The sequence below is a fragment of the Pleurodeles waltl genome, chromosome 2_1 (genome assembly GCF_031143425.1).
Source record: "Pleurodeles waltl isolate 20211129_DDA chromosome 2_1, aPleWal1.hap1.20221129, whole genome shotgun sequence".
NCBI lineage: Eukaryota > Metazoa > Chordata > Amphibia > Caudata > Salamandridae > Pleurodeles > Pleurodeles waltl.
In genome coordinates, this window is record NC_090438.1 from 544,580,262 (window position 1) to 544,604,205 (window position 23,944).

A 23,944-nucleotide genomic window follows, 5' to 3' on the forward strand; every position below is an offset into this window, starting at 1 on the left:
ACAGGTGGGGAACAATGACTATGCTGAAAGGATCAAATGAGAGACATGATCTTAGAGTTCTTCTTTAATGTTTATACGTTATTTCAAGTACAATTAACTTAAAAGAAAGCCAAGATCTAGAAGGTAGCAGGGAACTGGTACGCTGAACTATAATGAAAAATGCACACTGTTAAATACGAGAAGACGAGTCGGCATCTTTTGACAATGGTGGCTTTGCAGTGATCTCTGTACTGAGAAATGAACTACTGATGTAAAATGGGCAAAACAGTTTATTTTTTTGTAACAATGCTGAGTCTGATTACTTGTATGTTAATCTTAAAATTAACATGTCATTTTAATTTGCTTCAGATGAAGGATCATACAACACTGAAATGCATTGTGCAAGATGACAAACTGTACTTACATAAGAATAATTCACAGAGAACCTACATTGATGCTTACTGAATTGAAGAATTAGAATTAAAACGGTTATATGAATTAAAAGGCCATATACGTTTGAATAAATCTGAGTAGAACATTGATCAAGGAAAATGATTGAGATTGCTGGATGAGAAAGACACAAGGTAACATTTTGAAATGAAGTACTAAGGGATATTAACATTTTTGAAGAATCTTGGACAGCACTTAAGATTTAAAATCAAGAATTCCAATGTCACAACGCATGTTTTACATTGTCCACAGAAGTCATGAGTTTATCTGAAAGGTGGGGTGCTGTGGTAAAAGTTCACAGTTTAAAAGTGCTGCAGCAGGCCCTAAACATGATGCATGGGGGAAGAAGCCAAGGAAACTCTTCATTTAAAAATGTAAACTTCTTTCTCAGTCTTCTAATCAATTTTGCAACCGCATGAGGAACGCTTCAAAGATGTGCCCGGTGGGTGTCTGGGAAAATGCTTGAACTGCGTTGTGAAGGGGTGTTGGCAGATACACTATCTGTACATAGCATTATCAGAAAGATAAATGAGTATCCACTGAGGTTTACTGCAGTGAGCTGCTTTTGTGTGTTAGTCTATTTGCTTTTCCAGCCAACATTTACAGAGGTTTCCATTCAACACAGGCCTTAGACATCAAGGTGTGAACGGTGGACAAGAAATTATTTGGTTTGTCAGTGTTGCTATCATGGTCCATCAAGTATAGTTATGAACCATACACATAAATTGACAGATGTTGATATTATTGTGATCCAGAAGTGGTCACAGCAGTTCCACATCCCAAGCCCTCTGTGCTTCATAGTAGTTGTAGTCGAAGAGAGAAGATGTACATACGTACCTTACAGGTTTACCAACAGTGACTGCAAATGTTACACATTGCACTCCAAGATTTTTTCATTTACTTACAAAGATGGCTTAGCAGCAGTATTGCACATTTTTCATAATTATTCTTTAAAAAAAATCTTGTTTGGTTGGGTTAGAACGAGAAGCCCAGGCATTCTTTTAAACAGCCAGAGTGTCAAAATATGAATCTAATCATTCCCAGTAACGTAAGTATGCATTTTCCCCTCTGGAACGTCTAAAACTTAAACGTACAATCCAACTCATGGGTGCACATGAACATGAGGAAGTTACTTACCTTCGGTAAAGAGCTCTTGGGTGGATACTCTAACTGCAGGTTCCTCACCTTAGAATACTCTAAGATGCCAGATTGGATGAGGAAACCTATCTTCAGCAGTACTCTGATGTGCTGCTAGGTGGCACTGTGCAGTGTGGCACTGGCTCTGTACTATCCATGAAGTGACAGAGTGAAGCCGCATTTAAGAACCACCCTTGCACTTAAGTCAGATTCTTGTTTTTCCTGTAAACAAGTAGTGGTACAGAGTATGCTCAATAGTAATTTGAGACTTTTTCAAAGGTAAAAAAACATCACAGAACGCGGAAGTGAAAGGGCAGTTAGAAATCTGCAGTACGAGGGAGTACCCAAAGGTAAGTAACTAGTTGTTCTGAAGGATGCATCTAACCACAATTTCCTCACCTTAGAATAGATACCAGAGAAATACATCAGCATGTGGAGAGTCACAAAATGGTGATTAAAACAATTATGATAGGTCCCGCAAATGTAGATGGGCCTAAAGAGATGAACAATAACCTTTAATAGTGCTCACTGCAAGGGTAGCTGGGCCAAAAATAAAACAAACAAAAGCACAGTTTTGTAAGGGATCAGTATTACGTGTGCCACTCCAGGCCACAAATGTGTCACAGCACGCAGAGTAAATGAATTTCGTGGAAGGGCGCTTTGCTGAAAGGATGACATCCACCACTTCAGGTGGCAGCTCAAACTGTTATTTATTCATGTTAAATCTCAGCACATGTAGCTTGCACAGATTCAGGGGCAGGACCTTCCCTTGTTGCTGCGACAGAAACTTCTCATGAAGTAGTAGCCTGAACAGACGACAGATGCTTATGCCCACGCGTGGTGGGTACCACACTCTCCAAGCCAGATTCATAGCCACTAGAATGGCTCGGGTCCAGTTGTTATTGATCTTTTTCAGAACTCTGGGCAGGGGTTGGAAGACATAAAGGAGTCCTAAGATCCATTCCCATTGGAATGCCTCTCCTAACAAGTGTTCTTGTGGATACTCCAATACACAAACATTTTTTGACACCACATGTTCTTCAAATTGGCAAAAAGTCTAGCCACTACTCCCCTCACTTCTGTACAATATCCTGTGCCACCTTAGCATGCAGACACCACTTTGATCTGCCAGACACAGCCTGCTCACCTGCTCTGCCATTAGGGACCATCCCAGGTGGTCTGTGATCAGGAAAATGCCCTGGATCTCGAGAGGTCCTGGTGTTCGAGAGTCCTTCATGCTGCTCCTCAATCCCTGTACAGCTATCACATCCCAACTAAAAATGCTCATAACAGGACTCATATTTAATCCCAAAACGTCATTTGAAACACATATCAGGAAACTTACTGTTTCATGTGTTCTTATTAAAGTGTTAAAAAGACCCTGCCATCCATCCCTCAGACATCTAGCCAATAATTTGCTCAAATGCTGATCATCGCATGCTAGATTATTGTCATGCCTTCATTGTTGGTCTCCCTGCAGTCCTAATGTACAGACTGTAACTGCACAATGCTGTAGCAAGGCTAGTCCTCGATGTTTGCTAATATGTAACATTTCCGTTCATCTTAAGAGTCTGCAATGGCTTCCAGTGCATAAAAGATTCATCTTAAAGTCCCCTTGCTTATGTGTTAAGGCTATTTGTCCTACACACAACTCAAACTACATATTTCTGATGTTTCCTAGATATACACCCTCCGGAGTGCTGTGTCATTTCTTAAGCTTAGTAGATGTTCCTAAGTTCACAGGGCAGGATTTGGTGGACGGTATTTGTAGTAATTATTGTCAAGCAAGGAACAATCTACTTCATCAAATTTGATCAGTGTACAATTATTTAAGATTATATAAAGGCTCCAAAACGTTTCTATTCTAATAAAATCTAAGTGCAGAGTTCTTTACATTTACAGTGCCAGAAAATCCGGAGGTAATTGCGTGCTCCATACATTATAATAGAACAGAAATAGAATAGACGCACAAAGCTTCTTGGCACAGCACCCAGGACCTCCTTCGCCCTGCTTGGTGTATTACCACATGGCGGTAGTGCTGTCCCTGAGACGTCGCACTAGCTTCCCCTTGATGAACATCAAGAAGGCCTTCAGACCCAGACAAAAGGCCTGCAACTCCTCTATACTGATGTGGTGGCGGGCTTCTGACAGAAACCAGAATCCTTGGATCTCCACCTCCCCCATATGATCTCACCTGCCCAACAGTGATGCATGCGTGACGCTTACCTGGGGAAGGGAGAAGGGCCTGAATTCAGACCAATTTCAGCCAAACTACCACCACTGATTGTGAGCAGTCTACTCTGAGTCTGGATAGCATGTCAGTTTCCTTGATGCCGAGCCCCTTGAAACTTCAGATTCCATTCTAGACCCTGTTTATGCCACCTGGCGTACCCTACAAAGTATATTCAGGTGGGTAAGAGGTCAAGAAGCCTCAGAGCTGCTCTCACCATGGATTCACAACCCAGGCTGATACACTGGGATCACAATCCAAATGTCCTGAACTTGTTGTGGCAGAGGGAAGACTCAATTGCACCATGACCAACACAGCTCCATTGAATAGAAGGCTCTGCAAATGAGTCAAGTCTGATTTCAATTTGCTGATTGTTAACTCCAACAAGTTTTCCCGTCAGAGGTGGTTCAAGGCAGACTGTAGCGAGCCTGCCTTTAACAGCTAGTCTTCGAAGTAGGAGAAGACTTATATCCTCAACTTCCACAGGTGGGCAGAAACCACAATCACTTTCGTGTACAGCCAAGGTAGCACGGGTGAGCCCAAGGGAGAGTACAGCAAACTGAAACTGGTCCTGGACTACCATGAAAACAGATAACGTGTGGGACTGCAAGGTGATTATATGAAAATATGCATCCTACAGGTCCAAGCATACCATTGAGTTGCCCAAGTCCAGGACTGGAAGGATCTGGGCCAGTGTGAGCATTTTTAATTTGTCCTTCTACAGGAAGGCATTCAGAGGACGAAGTTCCAAAAATAGACCTGAGACCCTGTCATTCTTTGGAACAGGGAAATAGCAAGAATAACAATCCTCTGACCTTTCAGAGTCTGGCACTGTATCAATAGCAACATCATCTAACACTCGTGCCTCGCGCAGTAGAATAGATGGAAGCACATCTAAAATTCGCTACGCTGTGAGGGGAAATATTTGGCAAGGCAAAAAAAAAAAAACAGGCAGGGCATAGCCAAAATGAATGATTTTAAAACCCATTTGTCGGATGTGATGGATCACCCTCCAGGGAGGAAATGATGGATCCTGTCCCCAAAAGGATGGGCATGTGCCCCGAAGCGCAGGCTAAAGTAATTTGGTGGCTGTTGCAGTAGGGAAAGAGGACTGAGAGGACTGATGTCCTTGCTGGCCTTTGCCAGACCCTTGTCCAATGCCTCAAAAGGACTTGAGTGACTATATTATTAACCTGGGGGGGACTATCTCTGCTTGTGTGTCAACCTCTCTGGAATAACCTCTGAACTTTTTGAACGTGTGTGGAAATGGATTGGAAGGAAGTCAACAGAACAAAGTAATGTGCCACTGCTCTATTTCCTTTGATACTCTCTAACAGAGCCTGCCTTCTTGCTAAAAAGGTGTGAACCGTCAAAGGGTATTTCCATGAAAGAGGCCTCTACATCACTGGAAAATCCATTGGAATGCATCCAAGTGTCGACCAAATGCAACACTAACGTCAACTGTCCTCACCAGACAATCAATATTATCTAAACACATTTGATGTTATCTTGCCCATCATAAATTGAGTCAAAGAGGCCTAACTTCTTCCAGGACTGTCGGCAAGATCTTGCTAGCCATGTCCCGCAGGACATGTATGTAGCAAAGAGTAAACTGATAGCATTTACAGACTGCAATGCAGGACTGGCAGAGGAAATCACACGCTTGCCAAAAGCCTCAATCCTCTTGGATTCCCTTTCTGGATGGGTGTTGGAGAATGAATTAGGATTAACTTTAATGGTTGAAGGCTAAACTACAAAGCTTTTCGGAGTAGGATGCTTGGTAAGAAAATCAGGGTTGGCAGGAACCAGCCTGTGAGAGTTCTGCATGGGGGTCAATTATACCAAGGACCAGGCATGGGAAAGAAAAGAGAACCAATCTGTTTTAAGTTTTTCTCTTTCCTTTGCTTTAATTTTATAAGAATGCAGCATAAGCTTGTAGGGGCGTTATTAGACACAGGCCTGCCAGTCCTTTCCTTGCTTCGTCTTTACTTGTCCTGGGTCGCGAGGCCATCCTTTGGGATGTGTGCCTCGTTAAACAAAAGGAAAGAACACAATTCAGTAAGTGATTCACACCCAGTATTACGGCAAAGGGATGTGATAGTGAGGGGTCAACCAATGCATAGGCATCTTTATGTGCTACCTTCACCATGTGCAACAAAATGAGGTGAACCAGTTTTTGGGGAATCTACACCGGGCCTAGTTCAACATCCCTAGACCACTGAGTGCAAGCCCACCTGCCTCCTCAGGTCCCAGGTGTTGTCAGTTTCCTCCTCTTGCGTTCCCCCCGGGCTCCTTCGCAACCTCTTGCACTGGTCCTGTATACGAGGACATACTTGAGCAAGCCACGTTCCTTCAGGAACATGGTGGGGCGCATCATGGCTATTGCGGCCTCCTAGCTTGCTGCGCCTGTTTTCTTCCTCTCCCTGAGTCTCGTTTCCCCCAATGACAGTACCGCCAACTCCTGTTCCCCGGTCCTCACCTCCTTTGACTGCAACTCTGCGGTCGTCCCTCCTCTTGGCTTTCCATCTGTGTCTTCCTGATCCGGCTCTCAGGGTATATGAGCAGTCAGGTAAAGGTGGTTGAGTGCCCTCGCGCACTGCTAGAGCATCAAACAGCTGTTTACTTGCACCCCCGGGACACCAGTCGTAACGTCCTCCTGCTTCTGTCGCTGCTGCACAGCCACTTCTGGGTTCATTTGTGGACGCCCGGCCACACAGCCTATGATGTGTGGTCAACTGCTTATTTACAGGTGGACAGGATCAAAGCTCTAACCAAGTGGCTACCAAGGTATCAAGGAGGACCTCGATGAAAGGGAGTAAGGGCACAGAAGTAGCTGCAAAATCCAGACCCCCAGCTTCCCTTTGAATCAGAGGCACTTTCCAGCTTTGGTGGCCCAAGTTGTGAACAGAGCCCTGCCTCAAAAGAGGTGGCAAGCCCATTGGCCTCTTGCAAACACATGTAGAAAGCATCATCTGTGTACTGAAGGGAGAATGTGATTCCCCAACACCACCATCTTCATCCATATCCTGAGCCATAAAGATAATGGAGCCTCTGCTGGCATGTATGCCATGGTAGAGACAGTGAGTCAGAGTCAAGGTGCATAATGAAGGCTACGCATTTGTGATTTTGTAAGGAGATATCAATCAGGGTCAAGTCAAAGTTGCTTCGATGTCTGACATTATCAGCACTGGATCGTCTTCCAGCACTAGTGGCATTGATTTGGAAGGAAATGGCGCAGGGCTCCAAGACAGAATGGACATCTCTACCAGTGTAGGTACAGGGTCTGTGTCGGATCCCAAGGAGCCAGAGCAGCAGAGGATGGATCTGCCAGCAGTAACCTCAATGGGTTGCTGCGTCCAGGTCCATCCTCTGAGCCTCCTTGGGTCCCAACGGTGCACCAGACTTAACCAGGTGCACTGTGATCAATTGACAAATCAGCTCCAAGTTCGAAGAAGGTGATCGATTGACACTGTGATGCTCTGGCTCTCTTTAGGTTCAGAATAGCGTAACAGGGTTGAATCCTGCTTTTTTTTAATGTTTGTGACTGTACTTTGATTTTGACTTATTGGAGGACTTTGAGAGCCAAGCTAACCAATCACAGAAACGTCCTCAGCAGGAGAAGGCCTGAGGATGCTCCTGCAACTTGCAGCAAAATTTAAGTTAAGGGTGCATTTTGCTCGTGTCTAAGTTGACATACAGCTTTGCCTAGCAGTCCAAGATCGCCTTCAGGTCCTGAGTACAAATATATTGAATAGCTTCAAGCTGTTGCCTGAGCCCAGACACACATTTCTTGTTGGTCCGTGATCAACCTGTGTTTTCTGTAATTGTAACAGGGCTTGAAACGTGGTTTTGGGGGAGGACATCATTCCCAAGCATAACAGAATTTGTTTTCCAAATCATCGGAAGACCGGCAAAGAGCAAAGCACTTGATCTGCATCAAAAGGCACTGAAAGAATGGAACTGATGTCAGCATGTAGAGGTGAGGGGCCATAGGGGGTCATCTCCATCACTTTTGGGGCCATCAGAGTTAACATGGAACCACATGGTGCCAAAAAAGCAGTGAGCCGGAGCACTGCTGAAGAAAAGTTTCCTGTTCCAGTCTGGCATCTGGGGAGTATTCTACAGGGAGTGCAGAATTATTAGGCAAATTAGTATTTTGACCACATCATCCTCTTTATGCATGTTGTCTTACTCCAAGCTGTATAGGCTCGAAAGCCTACTACCAATTAAGCATATTAGGTGATGTGCATCTCTGTAATGAGAAGGGGTGTGGTCTAATGACATCAACACCCTATATCAGGTGTGCATAATTATTAGGCAACTTCCTTTCCTTTGGCAAAATGGGTCAAAAGAAGGACTTGACAGGCTCAGAAAAGTCAAAAATAGTGAGATATCTTGCAGAGGGATGCAGCACTCTTAAAATTGCAAAGCTTCTGAAGCGTGATCATCGAACAATCAAGCGTTTCATTCAAAATAGTCAACAGGGTCGCAAGAAGCGTGTGGAAAAACCAAGGCGCAAAATAACTGCCCATGAACTGAGAAAAGTCAAGCGTGCAGCTGCCACGATGCCACTTGCCACCAGTTTGGCCATATTTCAGAGCTGCAACATCACTGGAGTGCCCAAAAGCACAAGGTGTGCAATACTCAGAGACATGGCCAAGGTAAGAAAGGCTGAAAGACGACCACCACTGAACAAGACACACAAGCTGAAACGTCAAGACTGGGCCAAGAAATATCTCAAGACTGATTTTTCTAAGGTTTTATGGACTGATGAAATGAGAGTGAGTCTTGATGGGCCAGATGGATGGGCCCGTGGCTGGATTGGTAAAGGGCAGAGAGCTCCAGTCCGACTCAGACGCCAGCAAGGTGGAGGTGGAGTACTGGTTTGAGACACCTTCTTCAAGCAGTGGTACAGGAAGAAGTCTGCATCCTTCAAGAAAAACATGTTTTCATGCAGGACAATGCTCCATCACACGCGTCCAAGTACTCCACAGCGTGGCTGGCAAGAAAGGGTATAAAAGAAGGAAATCTAATGACATGGCCTCCTTGTTCACCTGATCTGAACCCCATTGAGAACCTGTGGTCCATCATCAAATGTGAGATTTACAAGGAGGGAAAACAGTACACCTCTCTGAACAGTGTCTGGGAGGCTGTGGTTGCTGCTGCACGCAATGTTGATGGTGAACAGATCAAAACACTGACAGAATCCATGGATGGCAGGCTTTTGAGTGTCCTTGCAAAGAAAGGTGGCTATATTGGTCACTGATTTGTTTTTGTTTTGTTTTTGAATGTCAGAAATGTATATTTGTGAATGTTGAGATGTTATATTGGTTTCACTGGTAATAATAAATAATTGAAATGGGTATATATTTGTTTTTTGTTAAGTTGCCTAATAATTATGCACAGTAATAGTCACCTGCACACACAGATATCCCCCTAACATAGCTAAAACTAAAAACAAACTAAAAACTACTTCCAAAAATATTCAGCTTTGATATTAATGAGTTTTTTGGGTTCATTGAGAACATGGTTGTTGTTCAATAATAAAATTAATCCTCAAAAATACAACTTGCCTAATAATTCTGCACTCCCTGTATGGTGAGAAATCTGCAATTAGAAGTAGTCACCACAAGTACCTTCTAAGTGTGGGTGGCCATTATTAGTTAAACACAATTGAAGTCAAATTTGGTACATTTCGAGGGGTTGTATAAATTATAAATCCCTCAATGGGCTAAAATATATCAAGTGTATTCATCAGAACTAAAGTGAACATATTTCATTCTCCAAGGAGTCACAATATACTGAATGAACATTTGCCAAAGCGAGTTAGAATCACACGGAAAGATTAGCACAGATAAAAGAAGAGTAATGATAAAAGTAAAACCAAATTAAAATATATCCTTACCTGGCTACTGGAATCTCCAAACAACGTGCATAAGTATGGAACCAACTTGCTCAAAACTAGCTGCTGTGCACCGTAGCTGCAAAATATATGTATATAAATATATGTATATATAAAAGGAAATTCACTAATGTGGCTCTTTATGAATGTCAAACTATTAAATCAGTATTGTAAAACATTCAAGTTAACATGTAGAGGCAATACAAATACAAACAAAAGAACGCAAAGAGTGAAACACTAGATCATGTATGGACAAATCTAAATTGTTACAACTACACTATAACTGATAAACTATAGCCAGAAAGTGCTCCTCAAAGGGTTTCTTTAAAGACAAATTAAGAAACGCAAGTAGATAGCGGAAGTTTGCTCCAAAGGTTAGTAGCAAATAGTATGATGGAAACAAAAGTAACAAAAGGGTGAAAGAGTTGTCACAGTAATAGGAACCGACGTCAAAGCCTTAAGCAATGATGCTGAGCAAGTAGGAGGTGGCAGTTCGATAGGCAGAGAAAAGATGAGGCAGAAACAAGCGTTTTGAGTTGTCTGAAGTAAAGCAACCAGGGAGTTAGGATGACCAATGTATAAAGAACGGTAGCAAATACACAAAAGAACAAAATACCTCAGCTAAAATGTGAGGGACAAAATATATATATATCTATATCGGAACATGCCCAGATAAATCCTAAATGACAGTCTCATCCTGGAGTCATTCTCAAGAATTCCTTCTTGAAGTATTTCACCTCTAGATAATTTGCAAGCCCTAATATTTATTGAATAATTGTGTCTCGAACGTGGAGGTCCCCTACATCGACAATTTAAAAAGGCACTACTCTGTTTACTAATCTTACAAATAAAAATGGACAGATAAACTAAGAATTTATAATAAACATTCAATAGGTTTGGTCTGGGTGAAAGCAGTTAGACTATTTCCACCAACTGAAATCAGAGACAAGCAGTACTCAATAACACTAGAAAGATCATAATGGTTTATTGAGTGACCAGAGAGAGTAACAAAGGCTCCTGTAGTCATGTAATCTGGACAGGATATGAAAGTAATTGTATTTTAGGACTCTTTGACACAAAGGGAGACTGATATGGTAACAGGATAAAGTCACTATTACTCTGTTACTCTAAATCTGTTAACATTATCACCTTGTAAGCACAAGGGCACATCGGGGAGGGAAACTGCTATTGCTATCAATGTCAAAGTTCTGCATCCAAGTACTAAATATGCATGCATAGAATGCCCACTTTTCTGGTAGGGTGCATGCCCTTAACGGTTTCAATCAGCATACTTTTTCTGGTCAATGGCTTCAGGGTTGGTAGGAAAGGGCCACTAATGCTAAAGAGTAAAGAGTTTAGAGTAATGGAGTAAACATAGAGGAAACTTTATCCTACTCAAATACTGCCTCATTCTCACTCTGAACTTATGGGCACAGTCAACACCAACTGAAAACAAGGGAAGGAGAAAACATCATCAGACAGCTTAGGCCTCAGAGGTTGCACAGAACTTAAAAATCTTGTACTGTGCCAGAATCAGGAAGTCCTGTCGGTAGAACGTGTGTGAGGTAGTCCACATAGCCAATCGGCATAGGTCTCCAAAGAACATGTTATGAGAGTGGCACTTATGTCTTATTCCAAAACACAATAAACGCAATGCAAAGTGTAACAATGACTCATACAGGAAATAAGGAAATAGTCCACCTGGCCCAGGTGGACTTAGCTGCTTGGCAGGCAGACAAAAAAGTAGCTCTTGCATTTTTAGGATTTTTTGGGGGTAGGGTTGGGCACAGGGTGTGACCTGCACCCGGTCTTTTCGGTCAATTCCATGTCACACACAGACACAAGCCATGCACAGTGAGATGGTGGACACAGGGCTAGGCTGCAGGCTAGGCCCTACAGCCAACACCAAACCAAGCATAACCAAAGACCATGTGTGGTAGAGTATTGGCCACATGCTGGGGGTTGAATGCCAAGCTCTGCATCCAACCCCCTACAGCACACAGTGAAAAAGTATTCTGGGTGAGGTAGCTGGGTGAAAAAAACTGAAATTCAATGAAAATTCAAAAGGTTAATGTGACATAGTTATATCTGGTAATAAGATCTTAATTTACATTAAATAAACCTTAGAAAGTCACAGAATAAAATAAAGGTTCAAGTGACTTTAAAGTTAGGTATGGTAATAATTACATTTATGCTTCCAGAAACACTAGAAATTCACAGTTAAACCTTGAAATAATATAAAAAAATATAGTTTTAAACAAAATAAACACCGAAATTCACCTGTTATAGTTTACTGAACTAACTATAACTTGCAACCCCACCATGCACTGCTTATTACATCACTCATGACATATTAAATGGCATCAGTGATGACTGCAGTGTTGACATCCCAAATTACCTAATTGATGGCATCACTGGTAACACCACTGTAAGATACACCATTGTGTTACAGAGTTGTACATGTATAGCATGGAAACAGTGTAAGCCCTAGATGCATGCATGATTGTGTATGTTGAAATTTAACTGCTGCACCATTTACAAATCACTAAAATTTGGAGTACATGTATTACTCCCTGACTGAACAGTCCGAAAGGGCAAATTATCTCAATCAGATCTGAATTAGTCCTGAATTCTGAAAAAGGTCTACAACTTCTTAATTTTGCTTCTGATAAAGCTCTATCTCACTCAAATATTCTGCAGATCACTTCCTGGCATTTTGCCTGATAAGGTCATCTTTGTATGTCAGAGTCTGAGGGGGCTGGGTAAGACATCTGGAGTATTGCCATTGTCAAATCCACATATTTATGTCAACCTTATTTCACTGATAGAGCTCACCTCCCTACAGAGCGGAGGATGCTCGAGGTGGGTGAGAGCGCGCAGGAATTATGTGCCAATTCACCAGCATGGCCTTCAGGGAAGCCCCTCTCAATGTGTTTTAAGATTTATAATGGAAAATTTAGAAATAATGGAATAGGATCAACATATAATGAGGGATGAACAAAAATGTGCCTCGACTTAATACTACAAATTCCATTTGATTAAAGGTAAATATTACATTGGATCCACCATGAAAACATTGTGGATGCCTTTGTAATGACAGCAAGCAGAACCCCATTTTTAAATAAAGTTAAAATGGTGCCAATCGGAGATGCCATCGAGCCGACAGAAAACGGGACTCATAGCACAGGGACGTCTGCAGAGACTAGATTTGAGTTTCAACCTAGGAAAAGCCAGGTAAAAGATTTTCTTTATAATTTTTCAAAGTGAAAGAGGTATGTGAAAAGATTTTTCAAGTATTCTGGGTTATTGAGTGATTAGTCGGGTCCATATTCTCAGTGACTTGCAGTTCACAGTTTGTGGCACAACATTGCAAACCTAGGCTCATCAATAAATACAATAAATATATTTATAAAAAAGGAAAATGTATATGTTCGGAATAACTGGACCATAGTAAAATACTGCTTCAATCACCGGTTGTGCTTTTAAAAAGGAGAGTATTTCAACTTCAACCATTAACAGAAGAAAATGCACATATAACATTACCAATTTTGATTAATATTACGTCCATATGAGACTTGAATAGAAATGCATGACTAGCAACAATCTAATAAAGACACTAATAGTTAAAGAGCATACCAGTGTACTAATTGTAGTGTCCTATAATAAAAGAAAATACGGCAAAGTCAATTTCCGTGTCTCTATTTAAAAAGTAGGATCGGGAAAAATGGTTCTCACAATCACTATTTGACCTTTAAATACACTAGATTTAAGGGGAACACATGGTGAAGTTCACGGGGACTCGTTTATGTCTTTGGGCTCATAAGAGGTGATCTCCGATTCAGATTATATGAAGTGGAACTGCTGTGCAATTATTTGCTTGTTTGAAAGGACAGCCTTGACAAAGACCCAGGCGATCCAGCCATTAATGGGGCGAAACATATGTTGGATGAAGGAGAGGCTGCAAATCATTCAATAGCATCATTCGTGAGAATAAGTAATTTGGAAGTCAATAAATCAAGTTGTGATCTGGTGAAGCATATTTAACATGGTGGTGGAATCTACAACGGAGGGAACAATTCCAAAAAGCTTCAGGACATTTCCTGAAGAAAGAGATCAATTAACATATGGATGCTATGCCTTGAGTTGTGTAACTCTTGGAGTAAACCTGAATGAAAGGATATAATATACTAAGCTTTGATTTGTCAGGATACTAATCACTAAGCTTCTGAAATGCGGGAACATTACACAGAATACATAAAGTTAATAAATGGTAGAACTAGCAGGGAAGTAAGCTGCACTTAGAAGAAGGAACACAGGCATCTGCTGTACATTATAAATGTTAATAAATAAAAATAAGCAGCAGGTAACTCACCAAAGAATTCTAACGGTGTTAACAATTGAAAGTCACAAAAACCAAAACAGAACTCCCAATACAACTGACAAAAAACAGACAATTCTAACCAGCAAAAACACCAAAATGATTACAATCAGACAACAGGGACCCAAGATGTGAATTGTTAAACGTGTGGCAAAAAGCACAAAGACAATACAAAGAACAAATCAGAAGTTGAGTTTTAGCCTGACTGTGACCTAGATGTAATTTCAATCAGACCACGAATGAGCAGAAGACAGGCAGGTCAATCAGGTTGCATAATTCAAAGCTTTTACCTTGGAAATTAGTAATCTTTTGGAACTAAACGTCCTCCAATGGGGCAAGACAGAAAGGCAAAGTCAGTGATGGACCCCAAAAGTTGGATATGTCATCATCAAGCTTCCGCTAAAGTCTCTGGTTTTAGCACCAAAAACTACAATAGGGAAAAAGTTGGCTGCTCAGTCGCTGAGGATGCTTTGTAAATAAGATGGCTTTGCTTCCTCACCAGGCCCAAGGTTTTATCTTCGGAATCAATGTCCCTCAGCGAAGCCACGCGAATAAGCATAGCTGGCATGGCTCCAAGAAGCTAGACACCTTAAGCAGCATAGTCAAGCTAAACACTTTTTCACTGTGATAAAAAGTTGCTAGGAGGACAAACTGCTTGTTCTTGCTGCCAGACTCATTCTGGACTTCCCCAAAAGAACCTGCATCACCCCACACGTCAGGAACCTCCACTGGCTCCCCATCCAGAACAGATGGTAATGCAAGATGCTGATACATGCCTACAAGGCCCTCCACAACCAAGGACCAGCAAACATCAATCAGTGCCTGAATTTCCACAAACCCACCAGACCCCTGCGCTCTGCCTCCTTCACCCTTGCATACACTCCCTACATTGGCCAAAACTACAGTGGAGAATGATTCTTCTCCTACCTCACCACCAAGTCCTGGAATGACCTTCCCCTCCACCTCCAAACATCATCCTCTCTCCCAGACTCAAGACCTGGCTTTTCAACGGATCCCAGCAAGAACCCAGCACCTGAATACCCTTGTGGGTGATTAGTGTACTCTATAAATCCTAGTTGATTGACTGACTGTGTGCTGAGAGTGCACCATCCTTGGGGAAGCCCTGGCATCTTGCCCTGGTCCTCCAGTAGCAGGGCTAACATTTACCTAAACACACTTCTTCCACAGAATTCCTGATGGTACCATCTTTTCTTCTTTCTTTATCAACCACGCCAAAACCCTGAGGCCAGTATCTCTTTAGTAGAACATGCTTTCCCCTTATCATGATTGCTCCCTGATCTTCCCCACTATATTCCTCAGTGCTTGTATTGTGGCTGGATCAACTATGGCCCCCTCGCCCATGCTCTCCGTCTCTTAGGTGGACTCCAGGCAGAATTCCCTGGAATTCCATGGCTGCTTAACCATGTTGCGAGGGGCTTAATCTCAGAGGTGAGCTGGGTGGGCAGCATAGATGCCACCGATTGACAGAGAGGCCAGAGAACTAAGCTGAGGAAAGACTGGCAGCTGGGGCAGAAGTGGCCATGTGGTGGTCAGGATCTGGGTGCAGCCAGGGCTTGTCCTGTCATGGTGGGCCCGACAGTGGATCAAGGAACAGGTGATCCTGAGCTGTGTGGAGTGGACCTGCAAGCCCAACAGCCAACTGACTCTTGGATCTTGCTGCCTGCCATATGTACAGGTAGCATCCTGGCAGCAAGGCCTTGAACGCATGCCACTTGACATGGTTTACCTGCAAATAACTGTTGACCTTGGGTAGAGTAGCATGACCAACAGGAGCTGAAACCTGAAAGTGAACATCCATCCCTGCCCACACCGCCCTCCTCCCCTCCAAACCTGCCTTATCAGTCAGCCGTGCCCCAATGCTTTTGCTAGACTGAACTGAGAACTACACAGGAGCGTCGAACTGCTGAGCTGACCTCTCCTTCCACTACATACCTGTTGCCTTAAGCCCCTGCAGCTGCCACATAGTAGTTTAGGATCTACATCCTAGATCTGGATCCATTGTCTGGCTCCACGACCAGCATGTACGGCCCTCCCACACCTTGACAGGATCTGCTGTTAATGCAGGCTTGGGCAGGCATACTTGTTTCTGTGCTGCAGTGAATTTTGGGGAGCCCGTTGCCACCTGTGCATACTGCCTCCTCCATGTGTCTTCATATATCTTGACACTAGAGGGAAATAGATGGAAAGTAGACCAGATTTACATCTGAAGGTGCAAAGAAAAGCGCTCAGGTCGCCGGACCGCAAAGCTGATCAGGGAGACACCGCAGAGCCAGCCTGGGACAGCGACTTAGCAGAAGCAGCATTTTCCCAATTCTCTTGGAAATAACGGGAAACTTAGCATAAATTGACACCAAAATTAAGTCTCTTATTAAGAGCTTGCATAATAAATGGAGCGGCTCAATAAGCAAAACACCTATCTTGACCTGGTGGAATGCTGCATACTCAACAGAGGATAAAAGCGTGGCTCAGGCAACCAACAAAGCAAACTGAAACCTTAAAGGAAAAAAAGGGCAAAAAAACGAGGAACTTGAAGCTTGCTCTTAATGGAGAAATGTTCTCCTTGCTTAACTGCTGGAATCCACAAACATGGGCCACTCAGAACTGTATAGTGAAAAGCTGCTGATCAGGGATCATACTGACGAAGGCATTCAAAAGAGTGGCAAGGGGGTGAGCCATGGCTTTCCTCTACAATAAAGCCAGTAAACAGAGCAAGTGGTAACATCACTTGGGGAGATCACTTGTAAGATACAGTGCTCCGCAGTTTGGAAGCAACTGGGTTTAAACAAACACATCTCCTTAAATGCCATCAGACTGGCTTGGGTGGCCTCACAACAGTATATTTAAGAGTCATGCGAACAGGCAGGTAAATTAATGTACAAATTACTGTACTGGTATGCCAACCGCAGTATTGCCACTAAGATTGTTCCAACGATCCAACACCCCAGGGGAAGCTGGGATTCTTACTTTCTTGCAATTGCAACGACCTTTAGCGATTACTAAATACAGTTTTATGCAGCCTGCTCCTAACAGCAGCATTAATCGAAAACCCCATAAATCAAGATCTGAATGCTGTAACTCTGGAAATCCAAATGGAAATCCTGGATCTCTCTCTGATAATGAAGGAGATTCAGCAGCCAGATAGACACTGTGCCTTCAGGTTGAACCTGGTCTCTAACAGTTTCCTTCCTGGACCTTGAAAGGGATATGCCTTCCTCTAACAACACATGTATTGGCCATCTTCGAGGTAGCCTCCTCCACTCAGTTGTACTAAAACCAGGGAGATCACCTGGCTAGTGCTCATCCTACTGCTCAATCTCGTTCAGGAATATGGAATCCAAAACACTGGCTAAATTTAACAGAAGAGACTGGTTAAACCTGTTAATGTCCTGGTTCAAAGGGATCAGTGCAGCTTTATGCCAGGACACATAGTAGACTCCTATTAGCAATGATTCAGGCACATATATGAACTTCCTGGTAAAAGTACACCGGCCATGGTGGACTTCGGGAAGGCCTCTGATAAAGTGAGCAGGATCTTTCTCCTCCAGTTTCTGGGAAAAATAACATTTAGCCTCCAGTTTTCTCAGTGACATTGTGGTCCTATACAACTCGCAATGGCCCAGGAATGGTTCAATGGCACCCTAACTGCCCTTTCCCACTGAGTGGAGCACTCTGTTATTTGCTCTTCAAACTGAGCTGCTTTTGGAGTGAATCACATGGAAGCTCTTGTCTGGGTTCTTGGGGGTAGTGGGATATCGAGAACCACACCTTATAAGTGAATGACATGCTCCTCTTACTCCTGTGATAAAAATGGACCGGGCAGAATATATTGCTAGTGTTCAATGTGCACATGGATGCATCAGGGTTTAAGGTCAACTAAGGGAAATCCATATTCCTTTCAGCTTCTGGGCTGGAACAACGCACCTGGCTGGCAAAAAAAAGCTACATATTGCAGTTGACAAATTTAAACAATTAGTAGGGTGGGCCTGTTTAGGATGGTCAACTGAAGATTCAATTATTAACCAGCTCCTAGTTTGCAGGATAGGGTAATTTGAGTCACTATAGATGGCGACCCAAATACTCAAACTCCAAACTCAACCTTCACAAGACAAAGATTCAAAGTCAAACCATAAAGGTTTATTTAAAAATTAAACTCATTAAAAAGATGGTAAATCAGGTACATTAATAATTCATAATAAGAGAGAGGCTTCATGTAAAGTCTACTTTAATACTAAACCAATATCAAAAATATTTCAAGTATAGAATAAAATCTGATTTGAGGACTTCTCAGTTTGAAATCAAGAGACGGTCTGTCACACATCCGAAATAAGGGTATTTTCTTTACCTTTTCAGAAAGTGAAAGGCACACTCACAATATGGTGTGAAATGAGGTAAGGATCACAACCAATACATTTTAATAAATGCATGATAGTTAACTGCAAGAGACACATGCAGAATAAATAATGTTAACCCTAATGTTAACCCTTAACCTAAAGGCAAGAGAATGACAATGCATCTTTGCACGGATTCAATAAATGGACCCTTAAGAGTAATTCGCAGGAACAGGCAAAGTCCTTGATTTGTTGCAAGTACAGTTACAATACAGCTTTCTCGAAAGCCACTAAAGAATTTATACTTTATCTCATCACTACACCACAAATTAGTTCCAAATTCTGCTATTTTCACATAATGGAAAAATATTTCCAGCAAGCTTTTAAACGTGAAGAATAAAACAGTAGTTCTTTCATAATTGCAAAATGTGAATGTCAGGACAGGCAGTCTGAGGCCCAGTTATGAGAACTCGAGGCCTGATTATCCTAGATTAAAACAACAAATAAGGAAGCATTATTTTGATCAATAGTTCTACATTAACAGTCTTACTCCTTAAACCGTTGTATGCAATATTACAGTAACTATTTAAGATCCAAACACGTTTCTTCATAGGGCTGCATGTCCATACTCGCAGTTTTAAGTGATGTGGTGGGCATCCAGGAGCATCCCTTATACTCTCACAGTCCGCATACTCCTGTGGACTAGGAATACTTGACATTCAATGTGTGTACAGCACCAGTAAAAAAATTAAATTAAAAAAAAAAAAAAATCACCAAATTTCACAGATTCTTTTGAAGACTTTCAGTAGGTAAGGGCATCAGGACTGATGGGAGGCACATGTGATGTTCATTGATGAAATCCTCAAAAGTAGGCAGTTATTCCCGGAAACCCCTTCAAATCTCTTTACCTTAAGAATTTATTATACAGATGAACCTTCAGAATAATAATAGCTCTTCACAGACAAGTGATGACCTGATCACAACACCTTCTTAATGCTACAGCCTAAATGATTTAAGGATGTGTCCCAATGAGATGCAAAAAATAATTTTCAACTGTTTTCCCCGGTTAGAGGTGTTACAGCTTTCTTTTATGAAGGTTACCAGAAAATCCGGTAACATTTCACAATGTGGTTTTAAAAGAGTGTCAGATGAAGAAAAATGCTGCTCTGGATTATGATGGAAGCCCCTGGACAATTGTAGTCTTAGAGTGGATCTTCTGAAACCTATAGAACACATATGTGTACCAAACTACAAGCACCATGCTGAGACTATGCTTGCTGCGTTTATTACATTCAGTCTGATCTCAAGAACTACATGGCAAATTAGTTTATTTTGAAGAAATGCAAAAAACTAAGAAAAATCAAAGACAACCTAACAGTACGTAATCAGAAATTTCTGTGTGACAAGGTCTTGACTAGAGATCAGGAGATTGTTCTTAAAGGCTGAGATTAATGTAGTATAAGCCCAGTATCCCAAAAAAGTAATGAGTTAGCAATGCAAAATATCAAGAAGAACTAAAGAGCAATCATAGCCTGGCAGTGGCAGAATAGTGTAATAGGGGTTCAGATGAATGTATCAATGGCTGCCACGGTTGCAAGTCAGTGAGATCAGGATCATCATTCAACAATAGAAGTATAAGCTAAACACCAAGGGTTTTATGCAACTAGAAGAGCTGGCATATGAAAGAGTCTTGTATTATCATGAATATAAGAATAAGCTATAGCTCCTGTAGATGATGGGACAGAGCAAATGTTATATAACCTGTGAGGTTCCTGCTGTGCTACTATTTCCAGGAGGTGTCTTTCGATCAGTTATGTTAGCTACTAAAAGAATCTATTCATCGAAATTAAGATGAAAGAATATTTCACTTCTTTCTAAAAGAGCAGGCACCATTCCACTGCCTTGGTCATCAACGCATATGACAATATATTCTATAACATCTTCCCTCCTCCCCCCCTACCTTCCCCCACCCTGCTGGGTAGATACAGTTAGGTCTGCTTTTCCAAAGACTGAATGTCTTTTTTGGGTTGCTAGTACCTTTGGTGCCGTTTGAAGAATGTTCACAAAACATTCCAAACAATAAGTTAATCCACCTCAGCCCCTTCCTGGAAGGAGGGCAGGAGGGGACGATAAAAAACGGGTGTCCCAAAACATAAAATCCGTATGCATTTTCCATAGACTTTTTTTAGGCAGCGCTACCACAAAAACTGATCAACAGAATTACACCAAATTTGGCAGAATCTAGATTCAGAAAGTGTGCTTTTGGCGATTTAGTGTAAATCTGTTGAGTTGTTTATGAGAAATGAAGGTGTAAAAATATTTTTACATCTGAACAGTTGGATTTGAGAGACTCTTGCTAGAGTCCCTCGAACCCAGTTTTGAGAAGAAAAAAAAAACCCGAGCCATCTGAATGTTCCAGGGAGATTTTTTTCCTTGGAGCCATTCGCTCCTGCGGGAGTCAGACTCCTGCAGGAGCAAGCAATCTGATTGGCTGTCAGCGACATGAGAAAATGTTGCTTGCAACCATTACATGACTGGGGACTGAGTCCCCTGACCTGCAATTATTTTTTAAAGTAATATAAGGGTGTAGGGTAGGGATAACCTGCTTCCCTAGGCCCCGTGGGAGTCCACAGAGGGCCCCGTCACCCCTCCAAGGGTAAAATTTAAAAACAAATGAACAAAAAAATTGAGAAACAGGCCACCTGATATTTTCAGTCCAACATTTGGTGAGGGGGTGAGTAAGGCCTCCCTCCTCGAGCTCATTTTGGGAACCAGGGACACCATCCCCTGGGACCGAGTAGCTTCATTAAGGGAAGCGAGGGCCATGTAGCTCCACTCCTCGAGCCGATGGCACTGGGGTCCCCATCCCCCCGGGGCCAAATTTATGAAAAAAAAGGGAGCTTTATTAGGCCCCGGGGACCTCATTCCAGGGACTGAATTTACGTAAAAAAATATGGAGGGGCCTTAAGGTAACTATAACTTGTGCCCCCATCATGCACAGTGTTGTGATCAATGGTGCAAGTGACATTATCAATAATGCCATAGAACATATCAAGAGTGATGTAATATAGGAGACAATTAAAAGTGCTTGGCGAGCGCTCAAGTTATTGTTACTTTAGGGCACAAGTCAGTTACTTGAGATTACTGTAACTATAGAATTTCATTGGTTTTATTAGTTAAAATTTCACGCAACTATAACGTTCCTTTAACCTCTGTTTTTTTATAGTGAATTGTTTGAATACCTAACTATAACTGTCATTTTAAACTGTATTTTTCCAGTGAATTCCTAGGATTATTTCAGTATAAGTTACTAAAAATATATTTTAAACAAGTCTCTTGCCTTTAATAATATACATTTCAATAAATCATTTATAGCTAAACATTTTTTAAATGTGTCAATATTTTATGTTCACACTCAAGCCATATAATACAGCCATAAACCTAAACACAAGGGGTCTCTTCTTTCTCAAGCTTAAGAGAAAATTCTCTAGCCCTGGAAAATGTTTAAAAATAGCAATAAATGTCACTGAGGTCATAATCTATAGACCCCCAGGAAACATAGGGACACTTTTTCCAATTAATTTATTTATTTTATGATTTGGAACTCCATAGAGGTCCACATACACAAGCGATTCATAAAGTACCAATAAATAAAACAGGGATAAAATCTACAATAGAATATAAAAAATGAGGTATCTGTTAAATTGGATACCTTCAAATCGCTGCCCAACAAACATGTATTTCAATCATTACCATTCAGAACTTCGATATATAAAGTGCATCAATCCTTTAAAAAATAAATAAATAAACTTCTATAAAGTGCATTCGAATCTCAACCGCTCTGGCTTGTTTCACAGTGCAATTCCTATAAAGTGCAATGTGATGTGCAATAAGATAGTTCATTAGGAAAATACATTCTTATAAAATCCACCAATCAATGATACAAAATCAATATAGATGTAAAAATGACTTAAAAAATTTGAAGTCCTAAAACAGAATATTTAATTTGGTCGATTATACATTGATTCCAAAACCTCTCCTCCTGAGTGAATGTTAAAATTCAGATAAAGTGGTTTCAGACATTTTTTCCTAAATGTAGCTAAAGAGGGACAAACAAATAGCACATGCTTAAAATACTGCACCCCAAACTAACAGTAAGTTCAGATTTTGGTAGATCCATCCCAATTGGAGGTTAAATCTTTGAGTGGCAGCCTATCTATTCTCAACAAAATATAGAAGGGCCTCACCCCATGTGGTAAGTTCCAAGATAAGTAAGGTTAAGAATGTTTAAAGATCACCAATTTGGTTAAGGCTACAAGTCTCCTCTTTTGTGACAGAACTCGATGTCCAGCGAGAAACCTTTACGCATTATAGCCTCTTCTAGGCTCTTTTTAAATAAAAGGGTGGTAAGGATAAAATATGGTCAGAGTCAAACTGAAGCATTTGCAAAGCAAGGTTATAATTTCTGAAGAATTGTGATTTTTCTCTTAGTGTGCCAAAAATGTTCTTTGTATGCTAGGTATCTTAGAGCAGATTCTGCACTGTGTACTAGGCAAAAAGCCCTCCGGACCACCGCCGCTAGGCCCTGTACATAGGCACTCTTAATACCAAATTCAAGCCTAAAGGCTACTCTAGATACCAAGTTATTACAGGAAACCAAGCGTCTTAAAATCTGCCCTTCTAAGTTATTTAACAACTCCCATTTGGAAATCTCTATACATACTATGACATACAAGAGAGTGGCTGGGATAAACTGTCAGTAAATGAGTAAAATGCCGCCAGCCAACTGCTTTATAAAAGGCCATTAAACCTTGTGCCTGAGAGAGAGTCTTACTGACATTATTATGAATATGATCTTAGTCGCTGAGAAAACAGGATACGTTTTTCCCAAAGAAGCAATATGTTTTTGCCTGCTCCAGCTAATGTTGGCCCAGGGACCAAGAGAAGTTGATTTTTTTACGTGATTTTTCCCCTAAAAAGCATACCACTTGAGACTTTAAATGCATTAATTTTTAAGTGATGCTGCTCTGTGTAATAATTTAGAGCAGCCAAGCGTCTATTTAGAACTTTCGGGGTGAGATCAATCACCACTATATCATCAGCATGTAAAAGGCCCTCCGATTTTTGGGTGCAAAGCCTTCTGTGCTCCCTAAAGCAATAGGCAGAACGTGGATATATAGAGAAAAAAGTAGCAGCGCCAAAAGACAACCCTGCTGCAATCCATTTTTAGTGGGGAATTGTGAAGACACACAGCTCTCCACCTAAAAGAACTTTACACCAAGTGGAAGAGTGCAAGGCTATGACCAAACATAACAAGTTTGCCGGGACGCACATGTTAAATAATTTCTTCCATAGGATCTTATGATCTACCCTCTCAAAAGATGTTCATAAGTCTATAAATGCAGCATATACCACTCCACCCCTGATCTGCAAATATTTTTCATTTAAAATTTGCATTAATAGGATGTTAACTAAAGTATTGTGTTCCTTCCTAAAGCCTGCTTGTTCCAAGGGAAGGA

General features: G+C 41.5%; 1 protein-coding gene across 35 annotated transcripts in view; it reads right to left on the bottom strand.

Annotated features, from left to right (window-relative positions):
- Nucleotides 1–23,944, bottom strand: part of CLASP2 (cytoplasmic linker associated protein 2) — a 1,425,897-nt gene that overhangs the window by 1,194,322 nt on the left and 207,631 nt on the right. For all 35 annotated transcript variants that reach the window (XM_069214594.1, XM_069214706.1, XM_069214671.1 and 32 more), the window contains exon 5: nucleotides 9,702–9,777. In XM_069214594.1, coding sequence (XP_069070695.1) covers nucleotides 9,702–9,777 — 76 coding nt within the window. The remainder of the gene's footprint in view (nucleotides 1–9,701; nucleotides 9,778–23,944) is intronic.